The sequence below is a fragment of the Tribolium castaneum genome, chromosome 2 (genome assembly GCF_031307605.1).
Source record: "Tribolium castaneum strain GA2 chromosome 2, icTriCast1.1, whole genome shotgun sequence".
In the NCBI taxonomy this organism is placed as follows: Eukaryota; Metazoa; Arthropoda; class Insecta; order Coleoptera; family Tenebrionidae; genus Tribolium; species Tribolium castaneum.
This window is the reverse complement of record NC_087395.1, coordinates 5,003,885-5,021,151: the sequence shown is the minus strand read 5'-3', so window position 1 is coordinate 5,021,151 and position 17,267 is coordinate 5,003,885. Positions and strand designations below refer to the sequence as shown.

General features: G+C 30.3%; 1 protein-coding gene and 2 non-coding genes across 4 annotated transcripts; 2 read left to right on the top strand and 1 right to left on the bottom strand.

Moving 5' to 3' along the window:
• Positions 1-5: 5 nt before the first annotated feature.
• Mir279c (microRNA mir-279c) lies at positions 6-117 on the top strand. The gene has a single exon (NR_038672.1). It is a non-coding gene; the product is annotated as a microRNA mir-279c (primary transcript).
• Positions 117-208, top strand: Mir3843 (microRNA mir-3843). The gene has a single exon (NR_038673.1). It is a non-coding gene; the product is annotated as a microRNA mir-3843 (primary transcript).
• Positions 209-5,526: 5,318 nt separating this feature from the next.
• On the bottom strand, positions 5,527-15,683 carry LOC659043 (protein cortex). 2 transcript variants are annotated; one of them, XM_008201047.3, is made up of 6 exons: positions 15,559-15,683; positions 15,169-15,514; positions 14,907-15,121; positions 8,156-8,629; positions 5,810-5,960; positions 5,527-5,751 (listed from the first exon to the last, which is right to left on the bottom strand). In XM_008201047.3, the coding sequence occupies exons 1-6, from the start codon at positions 15,673-15,675 to the stop codon at positions 5,618-5,620; spliced, it is 1,437 nt and encodes a 478-aa protein (XP_008199269.3). In that variant the 5' UTR covers positions 15,676-15,683; the 3' UTR covers positions 5,527-5,617. The 2 variants fall into 2 exon arrangements, with proteins under 2 accessions (XP_008199269.3, XP_064211124.1); XM_064355054.1 differs by having other exon boundaries at positions 15,169-15,485; positions 15,559-15,656.
• Positions 15,684-17,267: the final 1,584 nt, after the last annotated feature.

Below are 17,267 nucleotides of genomic sequence, written 5' to 3'. Positions count from 1 at the left end.
AAGAATTTCGCCGCTTAAATTCATATTTTTTTCGGGTGTTCGTTTCGAGTCACATTGTGATTGATTTTGTGACTAGATCGAACATTCGCTCGAAGTATGGAAAAATCCGCGGGACTTGTGGCTGACAAGTTTTCAGTTGTTGATGTGGCTTTAGTGGAGATTTTACTGAATTAAAGCTATGTCAGCAATTAAAAAAATGTCGGGTCTTCATCGGTTCAATTTCGCAGAAGACTACTACTTGTTTTATATTTTGTTGTATAAATTTATAATGTTTATAAATAATTTGTATAATCAATTTTTAAATAAATTTGTATTTCTATATTTACGATTTTTTCTTCAAGTTGTCTCCATGTAGCGCTTCAGTAAACCAAATTAGCAAAATTCAAAAGTTGCCAAAATACAGACAGTACCCGAATTCGAGAATCCAAATCATTTTTTCACTCGAACCTTTATATTACAGTTAAAATTCGCAGTTTTGCAATTAGTTGAATCGAAGCTGAACACATGTTATTAAAAAACTAACTTTTCGAATAATACAAATTTAAAATTAACTGAATATGAATTAAATAAAGTACTTGACTGCTCCGTGTATTTTTATTTACAAGCAAATATGCGCCAAAAAATAGATAGTTTGAAGTTATGTAAAAAAAAATTATAGCGCAAGCGGTGGTGATATGAAGCATGGTGTTCTGACTTCATTTATTTCAAAGTGAGTGAGATGGCATGCTCCTAAATTGTGCGCTAGGTGGCGCTATTTTGCAAATTTGATCAACTACATAGAACAATTTTCAATGAAAGTTGTTTGATTCGTTTAAAAATTACTATTAATTTATGAAAAAGTACAAACCGTCCTCTTCGTTGATTATAGTTTTTCTAATTTAAAAAAATGACCGCGTTCTAGAGGAATCTATATATTTTCGTTTGAAACTTTGCTAAATTTCCCCTGCAAAAATATTCCTTTATGTTTTGTGGGTTATAGAATAGAATGAAACTTTATTCAAAAAATACTCCACAATGGCACAGAACAAGTCAAAAATATAAAATAATACAGGGAAATAAATAATTAAAATAAAACAATACATTTAAAAAATTAATTCCTATATCTAAATTATAAAATTAAGTATATAAACCTAACACTACATAAACTATTGAAAAACACACTTAAAAAATATTTAAAACGCAGTACAGGTTGATTTATCAATTATCACAGCATATCGATGGTTTCATTATAAAATTCAGTTAAAGAGTTTTTAAATTTGTTAAAACAATATGAGTGAGACATTTTCGGAAGATGGTTGAATATTCTTATTATTTCATTTTTAGCGCTTTTATGTACTATTATTATTTTTTTTTTTGATCTTGAATTAGCAGATGTTTGTTGCGTGTTGTGTAATTGTGTAGGAATTGCTATTCTTCGGAAAAACATGAATTTTTTTAAATAAATATAGCACATTCAAAAGTATAGATAGATGTCACAGTCATAATGTTGTAGTTTTTTAAAAACGGTCTATAGTTCATTTTTTTAAATAATCAACTGTCAGTGTCAAAATTCTGATAAAGACCAGACTGTATCACCCTAAAAGTTTATGTCCAACCACTTTTGAAATTGACTGTATTCTGTATTTGACACTTTGACCACCAGATTTGACATTTTTGAAAATTGGACGTTAGTGTTAATCGTTAATTCGTTAGTTTAAAGGTAGCCTAAAATAACTAGATGTGTTGTTGTACGAGTTTTAAACTGGAGACAACTTGAAAAATTTGGAAATTGAATTTTCCAGGTAAAAAATTACATCAACATTAATTCAAAAAAAATTCTATTTTTGAAAATGCCAACCTGACGGCTCTTAGACAGTTGATTATAAAAAAAATCGACTATACCGGGTGCTCAAAAACCGGCGCACCAACTCAATGTGTGGTAAAGAATTTCTTACATATAAAGGTAATATTAGTAAAAATAAAAATAAATAATTTTTGAAACGGTTTCCTAGGAAATAATTCCCAGCGTTGGCACATCTACAAACTGTGATTTTTTTGATAAATTTTAATTAAAAAAAAACTGCTAAAGTCTGATGGGAAATTTAAAAATAGTTATTCATCGTTGTGTTAGGGAACGGTTACTTAGTCACTTAGGTTTTTTCATAAAAAAATTAAAACTTTTGAATTTTCTAATTCGTTACAAACATTTAAAGTGAAATAATTACCAACCTATGAAGTAGTGTTTCACTTCAGGAACAAGATACAATTGTAAAAAACCATTGTGATTAATGTTTTTTGGTGTAAATCAAATTTCAATCTTGTTCATTTGAAGATTCGCCCGACAGCCTCTTTTTCAGCGTACATTGGCAGCTGGCGACAAATTCGTGAGGTGGAAAATTTTGGAAACGGCATTGCACGATAAAAGTGCCATCTACGTAACAGTAGAATAAATAGTTTTGAGAAACTGTAATTTTGATTTTTATTTTATTTGTTCTCCATACAAATTTTGGGCACATCGGAGTTGAGCCGGATATAATTATATATATATCTGCAACCGTCAAATTATAATTAAGCGCTCCCTTATACGAGTATGATTATCTTCTAATGTGATTGAGTTGGACTGAAAATTAGATACCTAGCTAAACTTTCAAAAATTGTGTAAGTAAAATTTTTGATACAGGGTGAAAAAGTTGAGATTTAATTAGGTGATTGTTGAAAAAAATCTGCTAGGTACTAAAAAGACCGCATCGTCATTATTTTTTGCATAAGTACTCGATAATGGTACCAAGTGTAAGATGCATTATCGTAAGAAAAACAATTAGGTAATCATAAAAGAATTAAGTTTTGTGTGGCATAAATTAAAAAACAGTGTTCTGCTGAAGTTTTCTCATCAAGTACTGTTTTTGACATTATAACCAAATTTAATCTCACCCACAATCATAAAAAAAGAATCAAATATTTAGATGCGTTAAATAATAGTATTGAAAAAGTTGAGTAACTTAGTAAAAAGACCTTCGAAAATTAAGCGCAAAACAAACATGTGGAATACCCGAGGTTGCTATAAGCTTGCTATAACCCTTCACGATCCAAGGAATGACGTCATCGTCAATCTTTTTTTCACTTATAAAAACTCATGGTTGCCAAATACGGCATTCTATTGGACAGAAAAGCCGAAAAAATGTGCTATTAGGTATCTAATTTTCAGTCCAACTCGTTCACTTTAGAAGATAATCTAATCACATAAGGGACCTCTTAATTACAATTTGATGGTTGGTGATAGTACGCTTACAAAAACAATATGATGAAAGAATAATATTTAATATTTATGTAGAAATAACTTCTTGAATTATTTTGGATTTTTTTTACTAATTAATTGTGATTATTTTGTTCATATTTCAAAAACATAAAAATGTTAGTTAATGATTTTTATCTCTAAACCCACGATTTGTCACCGTTTTGACGTATGTCAATTAATTTATAACATTTTTTATTTGCATGAGTTCATTTTTAAATGAAATTATCACAGCTTGTGAACCCTTTACACTACATCTTCCGTATCTATCTCTTACAGTTTTTGCAAAAAACTGAATTTTAGGTCATTCATTTCATTTTTAATCAAGTAAACTTTCGAAAAATACGATAAAATTATGCTATTAATAAAAAGAAATGTTTGATTTGTTCAGTTCAAAAGTTCAAAATTCTTTGACAGACTGACTGAGTTACTTTACATAATTCACTAAGTTAGCGTAAACCATAATTAGATATTATTGTTTTGCTGCTTATTCGATAATGAACCAGCTAAAAACTAAATAAAATATTGAAGTTTAACATAATTGTTGACCATTTAGCAAGGTCTACTTGATTACCTATGAAAAATTACAAAGTAAAATCCGTTTTTTTTGTGATTTTTTTTTCAAAAACTGTAACAGGTATAGGCCGTGTTGATAAAAGTCACCAAAAATATAGATGTTCTTCTGATTGCCGTTAAGAAAATAGGGTCATTCCATTTGAAAAAACTGAGTTATAGCAGTTTTTTATTAAACATTTTGAAAAATTATACTAGCCATGAATTTTGACAGTTGACAATTTTGAAAATTCTAGAAGACTCCTCAAACCTCCGGTTATTGAATGCAAAACAATATTCACTTATCGCAAGGATTCATAGGCTGTGATATCTATATACAGAGTCGCTAAAAAGTATGGATACAGTTAAATATTTTCAGAACGGTTTAACAGAAAACCTTAAAATTTGGGGAACAGTAAAAGTGTTTAAGTTAAGAGCTTTTTCAAATTTTTATCGTCATTTATTTTGAAAATTCAAGGCTAACTTGATTTTTTTAAATGGCACGAAGGATCAAATTTAATCATTTTTAAAAGAGCATTTTTTCTGAATTCAATGATGTAACATGGTACCCACTTTTACTTTTATTAAAATGTAAAAAAATATAAATTCAAAAATTTTCTGGAATAGTAATACCAAGTTAGCTTTGAAAATACTGTTAATTGCGATATCCGTCACTTGTATATTAGCCAGAAATTAAACTTGGATGCAATAATAAGTTTAATAATGGTACATTTAAGTAAAACTGAGCGAAAAAAAATTCTTATGTTGGTTTATCATGGAGACAGAAAGCCAAGAAGTTAGTGGAAATCAGTTTAAACATCGTTTGTAGCATAAAAATCAAGTACTCCGTGTTTAAAATTTCTTAATTAAAACGTGTTTTTTTCAGTTAAAAGTGTTATTTTAACACTTATTTTTAACTTTTACTTATTTTTTGGTTAATACGATAGATGATGAATATTTCCAAGGCTAATAAAATTTTACATTTTTAGAAATTTTCTATTTTTTTTTAAATTTAGATTAAATCAAGGTATGCATGTGTTATACCATAGAATTCAGAAAAAAATGCTCTTTTCAAAAATAATAAATTTGACCCTTGTTGCTATTAAAAAAAATCAAGTTAGCTTTGTATCCGAAGAACAAATGAAGATAGAAAAATAAACATCTGAAACGATACAATTTGTATACTCTTAAGCATATAACGGACGTTCAGCCGTTTTAAAATCAATTTAGTTGAACCCAGTCAATTTGGATGGTATACAAACTTTTAAAGCTCTAGCTATATTAGAAGTTGAAAAGTTTCTAATGTAGGCTCTAAAAGAATTAGAATTAGAAAGAAAAGAATACGAATATAGTATTCAAAACTGAAAAAAAAATGTGAACGAATTATAATGACTTTATTACTAGTTTCGATGAAATGCTTTTCTAGTTTCAAGGTTTTTTCGTATTTTCATTTTTGGTACAAAAGTTTTGATAAATGTTAAATTATATTTTTGTTTTTTAAAATCTAAATTATTGTCTAAAACCACTTCAAATTTGTGATTGCCTTCTGACTATTATTTCGAAGGAGCTTAATTAGCAAATAACTATGAAAATATACAACTATTAGTAAACCGATAATTATTTCGGATCTGCACTGAATGTCAAAACTATTCGATTATAAGAAACATTGTCTCTATTTTTATCATGGGTGTCAAAAAAGCAAACTTTTGTAAAAATTTATTCAAATGTAAAATTATAAAACTGTACTTAAGACCCGCTTTTGATAATTTAAAATCACAAACAAACACATTAAAATTATCTAATAGTAGAACGTAGTACCGAACTTGTAGGTGTATTTTTTTCTTTCTTCTTCCTTCCGTTTTGGCTTTGTTCATCCATTTTTCCGAAAAAATCCCAAATACACAAATTCTCGTCGGCACTTGCCGACGCTACAATGTATAATTAATTTACAATTATTTAAGAAAATTTAATAAAAAACAGTATTACCTAAATTCCGACCTTTGTTTCCCCACAATAGATACAAAATCGGACCATCGTGGAGATGCAGTTCCTCTTCTATTCGGTCAATATTTGAGAAAACGACTACAACTCCGACCCCCTTGCGTCTGTCTCTCGCATCGCGGACGAAATAACTCGCCTAAAATTAAAAAAACTGACTGTTTTTTTATACACAAGGGTCACCCTATCTTCAAAAGGAATATCTTTACTCTAACTCCAAAACACGTGCGTTAAGTTGGCCCAACCACTTTCAAATTTTGAAAATGCACATACGGCATTCAAATATGTTCGGAAAGTGCTGAAGAATGCTGCTATTTATTTAAAGAATGCTACTTTAGTTTTATAGATTTTTTGTGTTTTTTTGGTTGGGCTAACTTAACGGTGGCCCAACCATTTTATGTGCTGGACGTTTTGTTTATGCCATTTAAAAGTCCTTTAAAAATGCTGGCAAATGCCGTATTTTAAATAAAAAGTACTGGGAAAATAGCGGAGTTTTTTAAATTTAAATAACGGTTGGGCTAACTTAACGACAGCCCAACCATTCATGTGCTAAACGATTTCTTTATGTCAACTAAAAGATCTTGAAAAATGCTGGCGAATGCTGTACTTTAAATAAAAAGTGTTGAGAAAAAAAAACAAGTTTTTTATTTAAATAATGGTTGGGCTAACTTAGCGACAGCCCAACCACACCGAGTGCCTTCGAGTTTTTTATGTCAACTAAAAGACCTTAAAAAATGCTGGCGAGTGCTGTACTTAATTTAAAAAGTGCTGAGAAAATAACATTGGTTTTTAATATCGAAACTTCTCCCCCTTAAATGCAGGAGCTGTAGTGCTTACTTAGGTACATCATATATCGTTTATTTTTTTTAGTAGATTCACATGAATTGGAATTGTTTAATAAAAACACCTAGCTAAGCTATCTATTAATAATTGTTCGGTACATACGCAAGGAATTTCCATTAGACCATCGGGTCTGAGGACTTCATCAAAAATTTGAGACAAAATTTTAGCTCTTAATATGTAAGAATGTCTAGATATTTTTTCCTTGACCAAATTCTATAAAAGTTCGGCCAGAAAATTATCATCTACAACACCCTCTTTAAATGCGGGGCAGTCACAGTAACATGAAGACAATATTTGAACAAGTGCATCAAATCCACACGTATTAGTAAACATAAACTTTTTTTATTAATCGTGATTGTTCTTAAAGTAGAACAGTTTCCATTTTTAATTAAAGATATAGGAATTGTTTTCGTCCGTGCCGAAAGTTCCATAAATTCCCATTCTTTTTGATTTTCCAAATAAGATCTCCGTGGACGTTTAGGTTTAGTTGCACCTTCCCCTCTCCAGTTGTCAACTGCTCTATCTTCTTCATCTTTCATTGTCTCGTCGTTGTCATCGTTTGTTGTTTCCACTTCTTTGGAATTGTTATGTGTTTTCTCTAGCAAAGAAAGAGGGTCGTCTGCTTCTTTGGGTACAGCTGAATATAACTTATCTTCAGTTTTGTTAGTACATTTAGAGAAAATATTTTCTTCGCCTTTCCATACTAACATGCTGTCCTTGTTTTTTGAATTTACTAGAGGTATAACTCCTTCTAAAATTTCTATGTGGATTTTCAAAACTTTTTTAAGCCTAATAAATTTTGAATTAAAAGTAACTGTTGTTTTCCCAGCTCTTTTTATTTGCCGTATAGCCTTTGCCAGTATTTTTGAAAACGTTTTAGTTCATATGTATAAATAAATCGTAGAGCACTCGGTGTAAGATTGGCCTGTCCGGCCACCGTTAAAAAGTTAGCCCACCAATTTTCGATATTAAAAACCAATGTTATTTTCTCGCTTTTTGAATTAAGCCAGCATTTTTTAAGATCTTTTAGTTGACATAAAGAAATCGTTTAGCATATGAATGGTTGGGCTGTCGTTAAGTTAGTCCAACCATTATTTAAATTTGAAAAACTTTGTTATTTTCCCAGCACTTTTTATTTAAAATACGGCATTTGCCAGCATTTTTAAAGGACTTTTAAATGGCATAAACAAAACGTCCAGCACATAAAATGGTTGGGCCACCGTTAAGTTAGCCCAACCAAAAAAACACAAAAAATCTATAAAACTAAAGTAGCATTTTTTACCTAAACCTAAACATGAAAGTTCTGAATACGGGTCTGGAACGACATCGAGAGGTTCTGTTTGGGATTATTTATTTTTGAGGGCTGAAAATGGTGTTTTGTGGTTGAACCGTCATAAAAATTATTGAAGTTAAATATCGGATTAAGTCGTAAAGCCGGTATATCTTTGGATCTTCTTTACCCGGTATAAAAAAGAATCTTTGCAAACTCACCACAAGCTCCCCACTGATTGGGTTGAAGGTGAGAGAATTGACTGTAGCGTTGCGATAAGTAAATTTCTCCTCCGCGATAGAACTTTTCTTATTTATATTAAAAATGACTATGTGTCCATTCCTTTGACCTACTCCTACTGCCAGAAGAGAGCCACGCCAGGGGTGCCATGCCACTGCCCGGCTAATTGTGTCCGTTTCAAATGTGAAATGTTTCTCCAAAGTTGGGATTCTCCACACAATCATCATTTTATCCATTCCAGTCGTTGCAATAAATCTGCTGTCGCAAGATCTTACGATGGTTAAAATGGCACCAGTGTGAGCAAAAGTCGACTCCCTGATTTTGTTTAGCTCAGAATTGAAGACTTTCAAAGATCCTAGAGAACATCCGGTGACCAAAAGTTGGGCATTTATCCACTCGAGGGCAAAGACTTTGCACTTGTGGGCGTAGTGGCCACAGGATTCCCAACAAATGAGCTATGAGTAGGTACAAGAATGAGTTTTGATATTGGGAAAAATGTATGATCTGTATTTTCGTATTTTCAAAAGAAGTGGGGGGAAATAAATGAAAAATTTTAAAAGTATACAGGGTGTCTCAGCTAAAAATTTCGAGCTTAATATCTCAGTTATTTGTCAACGAATTGTTATGAAATTTAGAATGCACATATTTTAGGAGGTGGTCTTTCAATTAGGGACAAAAAAATTACCTCAAGTTAAAAAATTAAATTTTAAAACACATTTCTTTTATTTAAAATGAAGCCAAATTACTGTTGGATCCCCCGAAAAATAAATGGCCACACAAAAAACCAAATCGCTCAGCTGGTCCAAGAAAAATTTTCATTGTGTTATTACATATAAGTATGTTTACACTCGTCAAAGCGGAACTTATACCTGATGATGAGATGTCAAGTGACGAACACACTCATCAAAATTATAAAACGCATTATTTAGAAGAAATGCTTTAATTTTCTTTTTAAAACACGAAGCATTAAGCTTTTTTATTGCCTCAGGGAGTAAGTTGAAAAACTTGACACCAAAGTAGTCTACACCTCTTAATTTGTTAATTCGGGAAAAAGCAGGTCGTAGTAACTCACAGTTTCTAGTGCCGTAAGCATGGTTTGCCATATCGTAGTTTGATAAGCGAGAATGTATAAAAATCAAACTTTGCAGAATGTACAGGCATGGCATAGTAAGAATTTTGAGAAAGGAAAAGGCAACACGACAATCGTCTCTACAACTAAGGTCCGCTATCAGTCGGACACACTTACGTTGAAAAATAAAAATCTCAGAAGCATGTGATGAATGGCCCCAAATAAGAATACCGTACGATATGACACTTATAATATGTGCGTGATGTAGAGTAAGTAACGTGTTTGCCGAAGTGACTATTCGCATCATACGAAGCAAAAAGAGATGTTTGGAAACTTTATATAAAATATAATCAACATGACTATCCCAAGTAATCTTCGAATCAATAATAATGCCTAACAATTTAACTTTAGCTCTGTTTTCCAGAGGTTTAAGCGAACATAAAACAGTTTGAGTTTTGTCAGTGTTGATTACAAGCTTATTAGAGGAGAACCAGTTAGAAACAGACTCATGAGCCACCTTATCAGCCAAGCTAAGAGAAATTAAATCGCCACTTCTATTAATAACAGTACTGTCATTAGCAAAAAGTACCGTATGACCATTGGAATACGCATGAGGCAAATCATTAATAAAAATCAAAAATAGCAGCGGTCCAAGAACCGAACCTTGCGGTACTCCATTAACGATTTCAGTTAATGCAGAAGTATATCCATTCAGATACACAAACTGTTTACGATTACATAAATACGATTTAAGTAACAAAATGAAGTTATTATTTAAAGCATAATATTGCAATTTGTTCAAAAGTATATCATGATTCACGCAATCAAATGCCTTTGTAAGGTCAAAACATGTTATTGAGGCATAATCTTTGTTTTCAAAGGCTGATAACACAACATCGCATAGCGATTTGGCTGCTAGAGTTGTGGACATGTTGCTTCTGAAGCATGTTATGTTATTAAAAACTGAATCCAAATTTTGATAGTAATTTGGACAGTCACCTTTTGAAATAATTGATGAAGCATTTCTATGCTGCATTTTGTGTACCACTGAAAAAAACTGTCAAAAGTGTGCGCGCTGTCAGAAAAGTAAAATTGTGTTAATTTGGTGAAATTACTTTAAAAACCAACAACACTGGCTGAAGTTTCTGTGTTGTTGAAAAAGGAATCAATATTCGCCTATGGAAAGTATCGTTGGACTTTTTGTGAAATGTTATTTATGAAACTTAAAGTTCAAAGAATCGTCAATAATTTGAAGACACAGGAAGCGTACCTGAGCTAAATCGAGTGAAAACAAAACAAGTCACTGGAAACGAAGCAATAGTTGGGGCTGTAATTCAAGCTTTTGAAGAGAATTCAATCAGCAGTGTACGAAACATTTCCAAAGTTCTGAATGTTCAAGTATCTAGAATTTTTCAATTGTTGTTCAGTCTTTTAGTCCTTTTTGAAAGAATTAAAGCATCCAGTACCAAAAGTAAGTCAAAAATATTGTTTTTTAACTTTTTATGGGTGAGAGATAATTGTGAAATGTCCCTTGCGTGACAGTTACGTTTGTGCGAGTAGGGTTGACCAAAATTCAATGGTAATGCTCATTTGTTTCATAGAGATCTACGCTTTTGCATCTGTACCCACGTTTAACACTTTGTTTCTCATTTTTCTCGCGAAACAGACGTCTTTCACGAATGAGTTTTATCTGACAGCATTTTTCACTGACGTTCAATATTTTAATATGTCTTAAAAGGCTTAATATTTTAAAAAGGCATGAAAAATTACGTTTTTAAGACTGAGTTGTTGAATTAATTGGATTTTAATCTTTATCTTCTAAAATATCTACATTTTAAATTTCATAAAAATCCGTTGACAAATATCTGAGATATCAGGCTCGAAAGTCTTAGTTGAGACACTGTATAACTTTGTATATGGGGATAAAAATTTAAAAAAAATTCTTAGAAAAAACAATTATAAAATGACAAAAACAGTACAGTAGGGGTGCTGCATTTTGGATGTCCGAATGGGGAGTCTCCGATACTAAAAGGTTTAGAGAATTTTCCTTAGGTCCGTTTTTTAAGAAAATAATTTTGGTAAAAACCGCATTCCGCTATCGTCTTTTGTTTTCGACTTATAAACAAAAGTTTACGTTTTAGCGAAATCTTAAAAAAATCATATCTTTCATTCATTGTCTTTCATTTGAAACAAAGACAGAATTCTCGGATCGCATATCCGAGCAACTTTTTAACTACGACTTGGAATTTCAGAAAAATTTAAGAAACAATGATTTTGTCCTAACAAATCTTGAAGATTCCAAACATCCTCAGCCATTTTAATAGACTTTTTATGAAAAAGGTTTGAAGGCTCTTTCATGTCAAATGAATGAAAAAGATAGTCTTTGAAGCAATTTTAAACATTCGAATGAAATAATGACTAATAATCGATTGTTTAAGGTTTAAGGGTAATGGGGAACCCGTTTTAATGTGTATGGCGCGGAATTTATTTTTCTATTATCATATTATTCATTAAATTTTTCGGAAACGGAAAAAAATTTTAGTTATAGCATCGTAATTAAATTTGCGCCAATGTAATAATTTTTAATTCTTTGACATTAAAATTAAAATAAAATTTTGAAAACGAAGGTAGGACGACGAATCTCCATTTCTTACTGATCACAAATGTATTTTTGTTTCAAAATTCGATAACGGGAAAGTTAGCAAAACGCGAATTTTGTAAAATCTTTAGTCCCGCCACCAAAATATTTTCAGTGATATTGAAAAAATTCAATTTCTAGTAACCAACAAAAAATATTAATAAACATTACAAAAAAAGTTATTAGTAGATAAAAATTTTCCTCTAATATCGAGAAGTTATTTAGTAAAGGACAGGTTTTGCCTTTTATACATTTCCCTTCAGATGCTATGCAAAATTTTTAAAACTACGTATTTTCTTCTGTATCTCTCTACTCGATTTTTTTCTACAATTTTTTAAGTAATTATTATTAATGAATTGAAAATATTAATAGTTGTAATTATAAAATAAAAAAATTTGAAAACATTAATTAACCAAACTGTCGTTCTAAAATAAACGATGCTTAAATGAAGTTTTGTGCAAAAAAAATTTGAAAGATATTTACGTACGAGTACCAACATACAGAAAAAAATTAAGCATTTATAATTTAGCAAATGCTGAATTCTGGATTATTATACGAGTAGTTTCTATTTGTTTCGTTGATTTGTTCAATCCTTTTCCGTTTTTTTAAAGTTTCTCTTGGAATGGGAAGCAGGTGTACTTGGGCTTCACTTATAATTCCAACATCCTCTGAGAGAATTTTATGTATTTCAGAGAATTTAATTTCACAAAAATACGAATTGAACGTAATTTGACATTACTTGCTGTCTGCATTATTAGAAATTTTTATTACAAATTGATTTTTTACCGAAAATAATTAAATTAAATTTTAACTTATTGTTTTCGAAAGTTAAAAGTAGATTTTGATGTCATATAAACTCTTTTACACATACAAATTACTTACAAAAGTAACGAATAAACATTACCTCAAAAAGAAAAAAACATCACTGATGTTTGATGCATCACTGTATTTAAAGAACTAATACTACAATTTTAGCACAATTTTTAAAAATTTATATCTTTTTTATTATAAAATATAGAGATCTGAAACAAACAGGCACCCTTTTACAGAGAATTTTCAGGTTGTTTTAATTATTCGTTTAGCTGTAATAACATAAAACTGTATTTTTTTAAATAGAAATTATTGTTGGCTGTGATATTTTCGAAAAGCTTATTTGTTCTGAACTGAAAACAATATAAATACAGTTTCATATTTTTATGCAGGGTGCTCAAAAACTGGCGCACCAACTCAGTGGTACGCAGTTGAGAAGCACGTGTAGATTACGGGAAAAATCTTGAAAAAATTCCTAAAGTCATATTTTAAAAAATCTAGAGCTGCAAACTTAATTTGTTAACTTCTTCAGTTTTCATTATTTTTTAATGTTTTTATGTTTCACACTAAGTAATCGTTCCCTAATAAAACGATGAATAATTATTTTTAAATTTACTATCAGACTTTAACAGTTTTTTTAATTTAAAAAATTTAAAATTTATCAAAAAAATCACAATTTGTAGATGTGCCAACACTGGGAATTATTTCCTAGGAAACCGTTACAAAAATAATTTATTTTTATTGTTGATCAAATTCAATTGCGATCACGACCGTTACACAAGGTTGCCACATATCATTTATTTAAAATTAATCATTTATCAATAACTTTAACAGAAAGAATTTTTTTATTATTTTTACCTTTACATGTAAACTATTCTCTACCACACACCATTGATATATTTAAAATATTTGAAAGTAGTTGGCCATGAAAAAATTATTTCACATAATAGGTGTGAATAATCTAGAAGTAAAAAATGTGAAATTATCAAAACAAAAAATGTTATTAAAGTTATTTTTAATTAAACAAATATACAATTGTCGCAAATTTTAATTACATAAAAAATGTCCAAAAAATTGAAAGCAATGTGTCACTACCATTTAATCACACTTTTTTATGATTTAATGAAGTGGAACTGAGATGACGTTGATAATGTTATGTATTTTTTTACCGCAGATGGGATTTGATTTTGGTGTTTGGATTGACATTTTTTTGTAAAATAAAATTTTATTAATAGATTATTCAATTAATAAGATTTTTCCTCTTTTACGACATTTCTGTTTAATCAGAAAATACAATGAGCTTGCTGTTATAAATCTAAAAACAAATAATTTTTATTAATCGCAAAAATTTGATCTAATACTAATTTATTATGATGTTTTTGAACTAACTAATGTTTAAAAAAATTATTTAATTATAACTACTTGTTGGGTAATTCATTTTTCATAGTTTTAATTGAAAATCCAATTTTTTATAGCCTACTATAAAGAAAAAGCGAAATGTTATGTTTTTTAAATATCTAAAAAAAGGTGTATTACATGTCTATTTACATATCAAATCAAATGAGAAAAAAATAAGCTTTTCAAAGATACCACCTATATGATACCCATTAAAAAAAATAATACTTTATGTTATTACAGCTAAACAAATGGTTAAAAGCGATGACCAAAATCATTTTCTCAAAAAACGGACCCAAGAATGCGTCACTTGTTTTTCTCTAAACCTCTTAGTTTCGGAGATCTTCTTTTCAGACATCCAAAATGCAGCACCCTGTACATGAATACCAGCAGATATTATCATCTTACAGACCTTCCAGTCTTAGTTGATGGAGGCTTATTTTGCTCTCTCTTTCTCTTATTCTTCACTTCACTATGGGAGATTCTCGGCGGCAAATATTGTCAAAGTAAAATGAATATTCGCGTTTTTCTAGTTTCTTGGTCGCATTCTATTCGTATTATTCGTGCATCTTTCCCCTAAACGTATTTTGAAATATTATAAATACTTCATTAAAATTTTAACAAAAAATGTTTTTTTTTTCAAAAAAGTGTTACGTTGCCGCAAATTCTAATTGTTTAAAAGACTCAATTTCTTTTTTCGATTTAGAACTAGATTACAAATATTGCTAAAAATATAAAAATTTAAGTTTAACTCTGTCTTCCCCTTTAGCCTTAATTTCTTCAGCTACGACTTATGAAAAAATAAAAAAAGTTTACCAACCTTGTTTGCTACTACATCCCAAATTCCGACACTGCTGGGGAACAAACCGACCGCAAACTGCGTCCCTCCATTCTTCCACTTGATGGAGTACTCTATTCGATGAGTTGTAGACGTAATTCTTATTCTTCTCTGCGTAACATGGTTCCATATGTGAACCTCGTTTTGGAAAATGGTGGCAATACAGCCTTCACTGCTCCAATCACAAACATGGTGAACTAAAATCCCCAATCAGAAAAAATCCAATAGCTTGGAAATAGTTTACAGATAGTGGAATCGAATTGGGGCATGTCTAGGACAGTCTTCGGCAAGCCAATGACCGGCTTTTCCCTCGGTTTAACCGGCCAAGTATGTTCCGTGCCCGGTGTTTTCTTCGCTTTGAATTTTTTCGGTGGAAAAAAATTCAAAACTTTCGGTTCGTACGGTAATAAAGCGCTTCGTAACGCGTTTTTGTAGTTGTTGCGGTTGTATCGGATTTTGGCATAATTGATAAAGCCGGTGTTTTCCATTACTTCGTGGTCTAAGGGATCAAAGTTTGATGGGTCTGGTGATATTTCGTCGTTGAGGCGAAGCGGAATGAATCTATCACAAGAGTTTCTTGCAGAATTGGACTGAAATTGGGCTTGTATGGTATGTTTTGAAAATTAAAACTCACCAAACGCAGCATTTTTAAAATTTTCAAACGAGAGACACGACACAAATGATAACTGGGAGGGAGATAATTTTTTCGCTGATTATTTTTACTTTGGTTGAAGGCTTCGGATTCAAACATTGAAGTTAAAGCATTTTTTTTTAGTTGCTAAATGAACTGGTACTGTAATTATTACAAAAAATTAACATTAACAAAAACAGAGCCTTAAACTCAAATATCTGTAAACTTACTAACGTTACTATTAAAAAAATATTTGAAAATATTTTTGTTCGTTGAAAATCGTTTTTTCAGTTCATTTTATATGAAATAGTAGAAATTTCAAGTCACTATACAGCGTGCTCAAAAACTGGCGCACCAACTCAATGGTGTGTGGTAGAGAACTGGTTACATATAACGGTAAAAATAGTAAAAAAATTCTTTGTATTAAAGTTATTGATAAATAACGGATTTTAGATAAATGATATGTGGCAACGTTGTCTAACAGTCATGATCGCAATAGAATTTGAGCAACAATGAAAATAAATTACTTTTGAAACGGTTTCCTAGGAAATAATTGCCAGTGTTGGCACATCTACACATTGCGATTTTTTGGATGAATTTTAATTTTTTTAAATTAAAAAAACTGCTAAAATCTGATAGTAAATTTGAAAATAATTATTCATCGTTTTGTTACGGAACGATTACTTGGTATGAAACATAAATACATAAAAAAATAATGAAAACTAAAGAAGTTAACACAATAAGTTTGTAGCTCTAGATTTTTCAAAATATAACTTTAGGAATTTTTTAAACATTTTTCCCGTAATCTGCACTTGCTTCTCAATAACGTACCACTGAGTTGGTGCGCTTGTTTTTGAGCACCCTGTATGTTGAAAATAAGATTACAATATTTTAAATTGTTTCACATTTTTATAAAAAAAGTGGTGAGTTTTTTTGTTTCCTTTTTATAAAATCCGGAAAATTTAACAATTTTTGAAAAATTTGCATAAAACACGGTTTTCAACTGACGCCCCCGTCGTTTGGATTGCATGCAGCAATAAGCTTCATTTTTGGGGGAGAACATTAAAAGACTTTTCTCTACAGGATACAGACTGTGTTAAGGATCTGAAAAAGCTCTAGAACATATTTATTATTAAAGATATTAAATTTTTCTTTTTCTAGATTATAGCTGCGTTTCTGCTGCATGTTTCTAAAATATTGCGTTATGTATACAGGCTGTTCTAATTTAAAAAAAACACTAAAGTTTTGTTTTTTAAAATAGAACACCCTAAATTTTATTACATTTTTGCACGTAGCTTTAAATACTGATGATTTTAATCTAAGCTCGTATTGGTTAATTCTGCTTAATTTTTGAAATAATTTGATTGACGATTTGACGAAAACATGTTTTATTTAAAAATTTATTACACAAAAACGGAGAATCATAGAAAAGTAAGACTTTCTCCACTTTAAAGGGAAAGGTTCAAACTTAAATTTGTTGTAATTGTTCAGGGCAATGCAATTATAAACATAGAAAAATTAAGAAGTAAAAGCTGAATAACTTAGAAAAATTAAATGGAACACCCCATTTTTTGTTCTTGCTGTTCAAAGATTATTACATTTTCTATCTAAAAACATAAAGTTTCAAAGGCCTGAAGTTAATAACTAAAAAGAAATTCCATTTTCAAGTTAATTTTAGCAACAATTCATGAGCATTGTTATTACCATAGTAA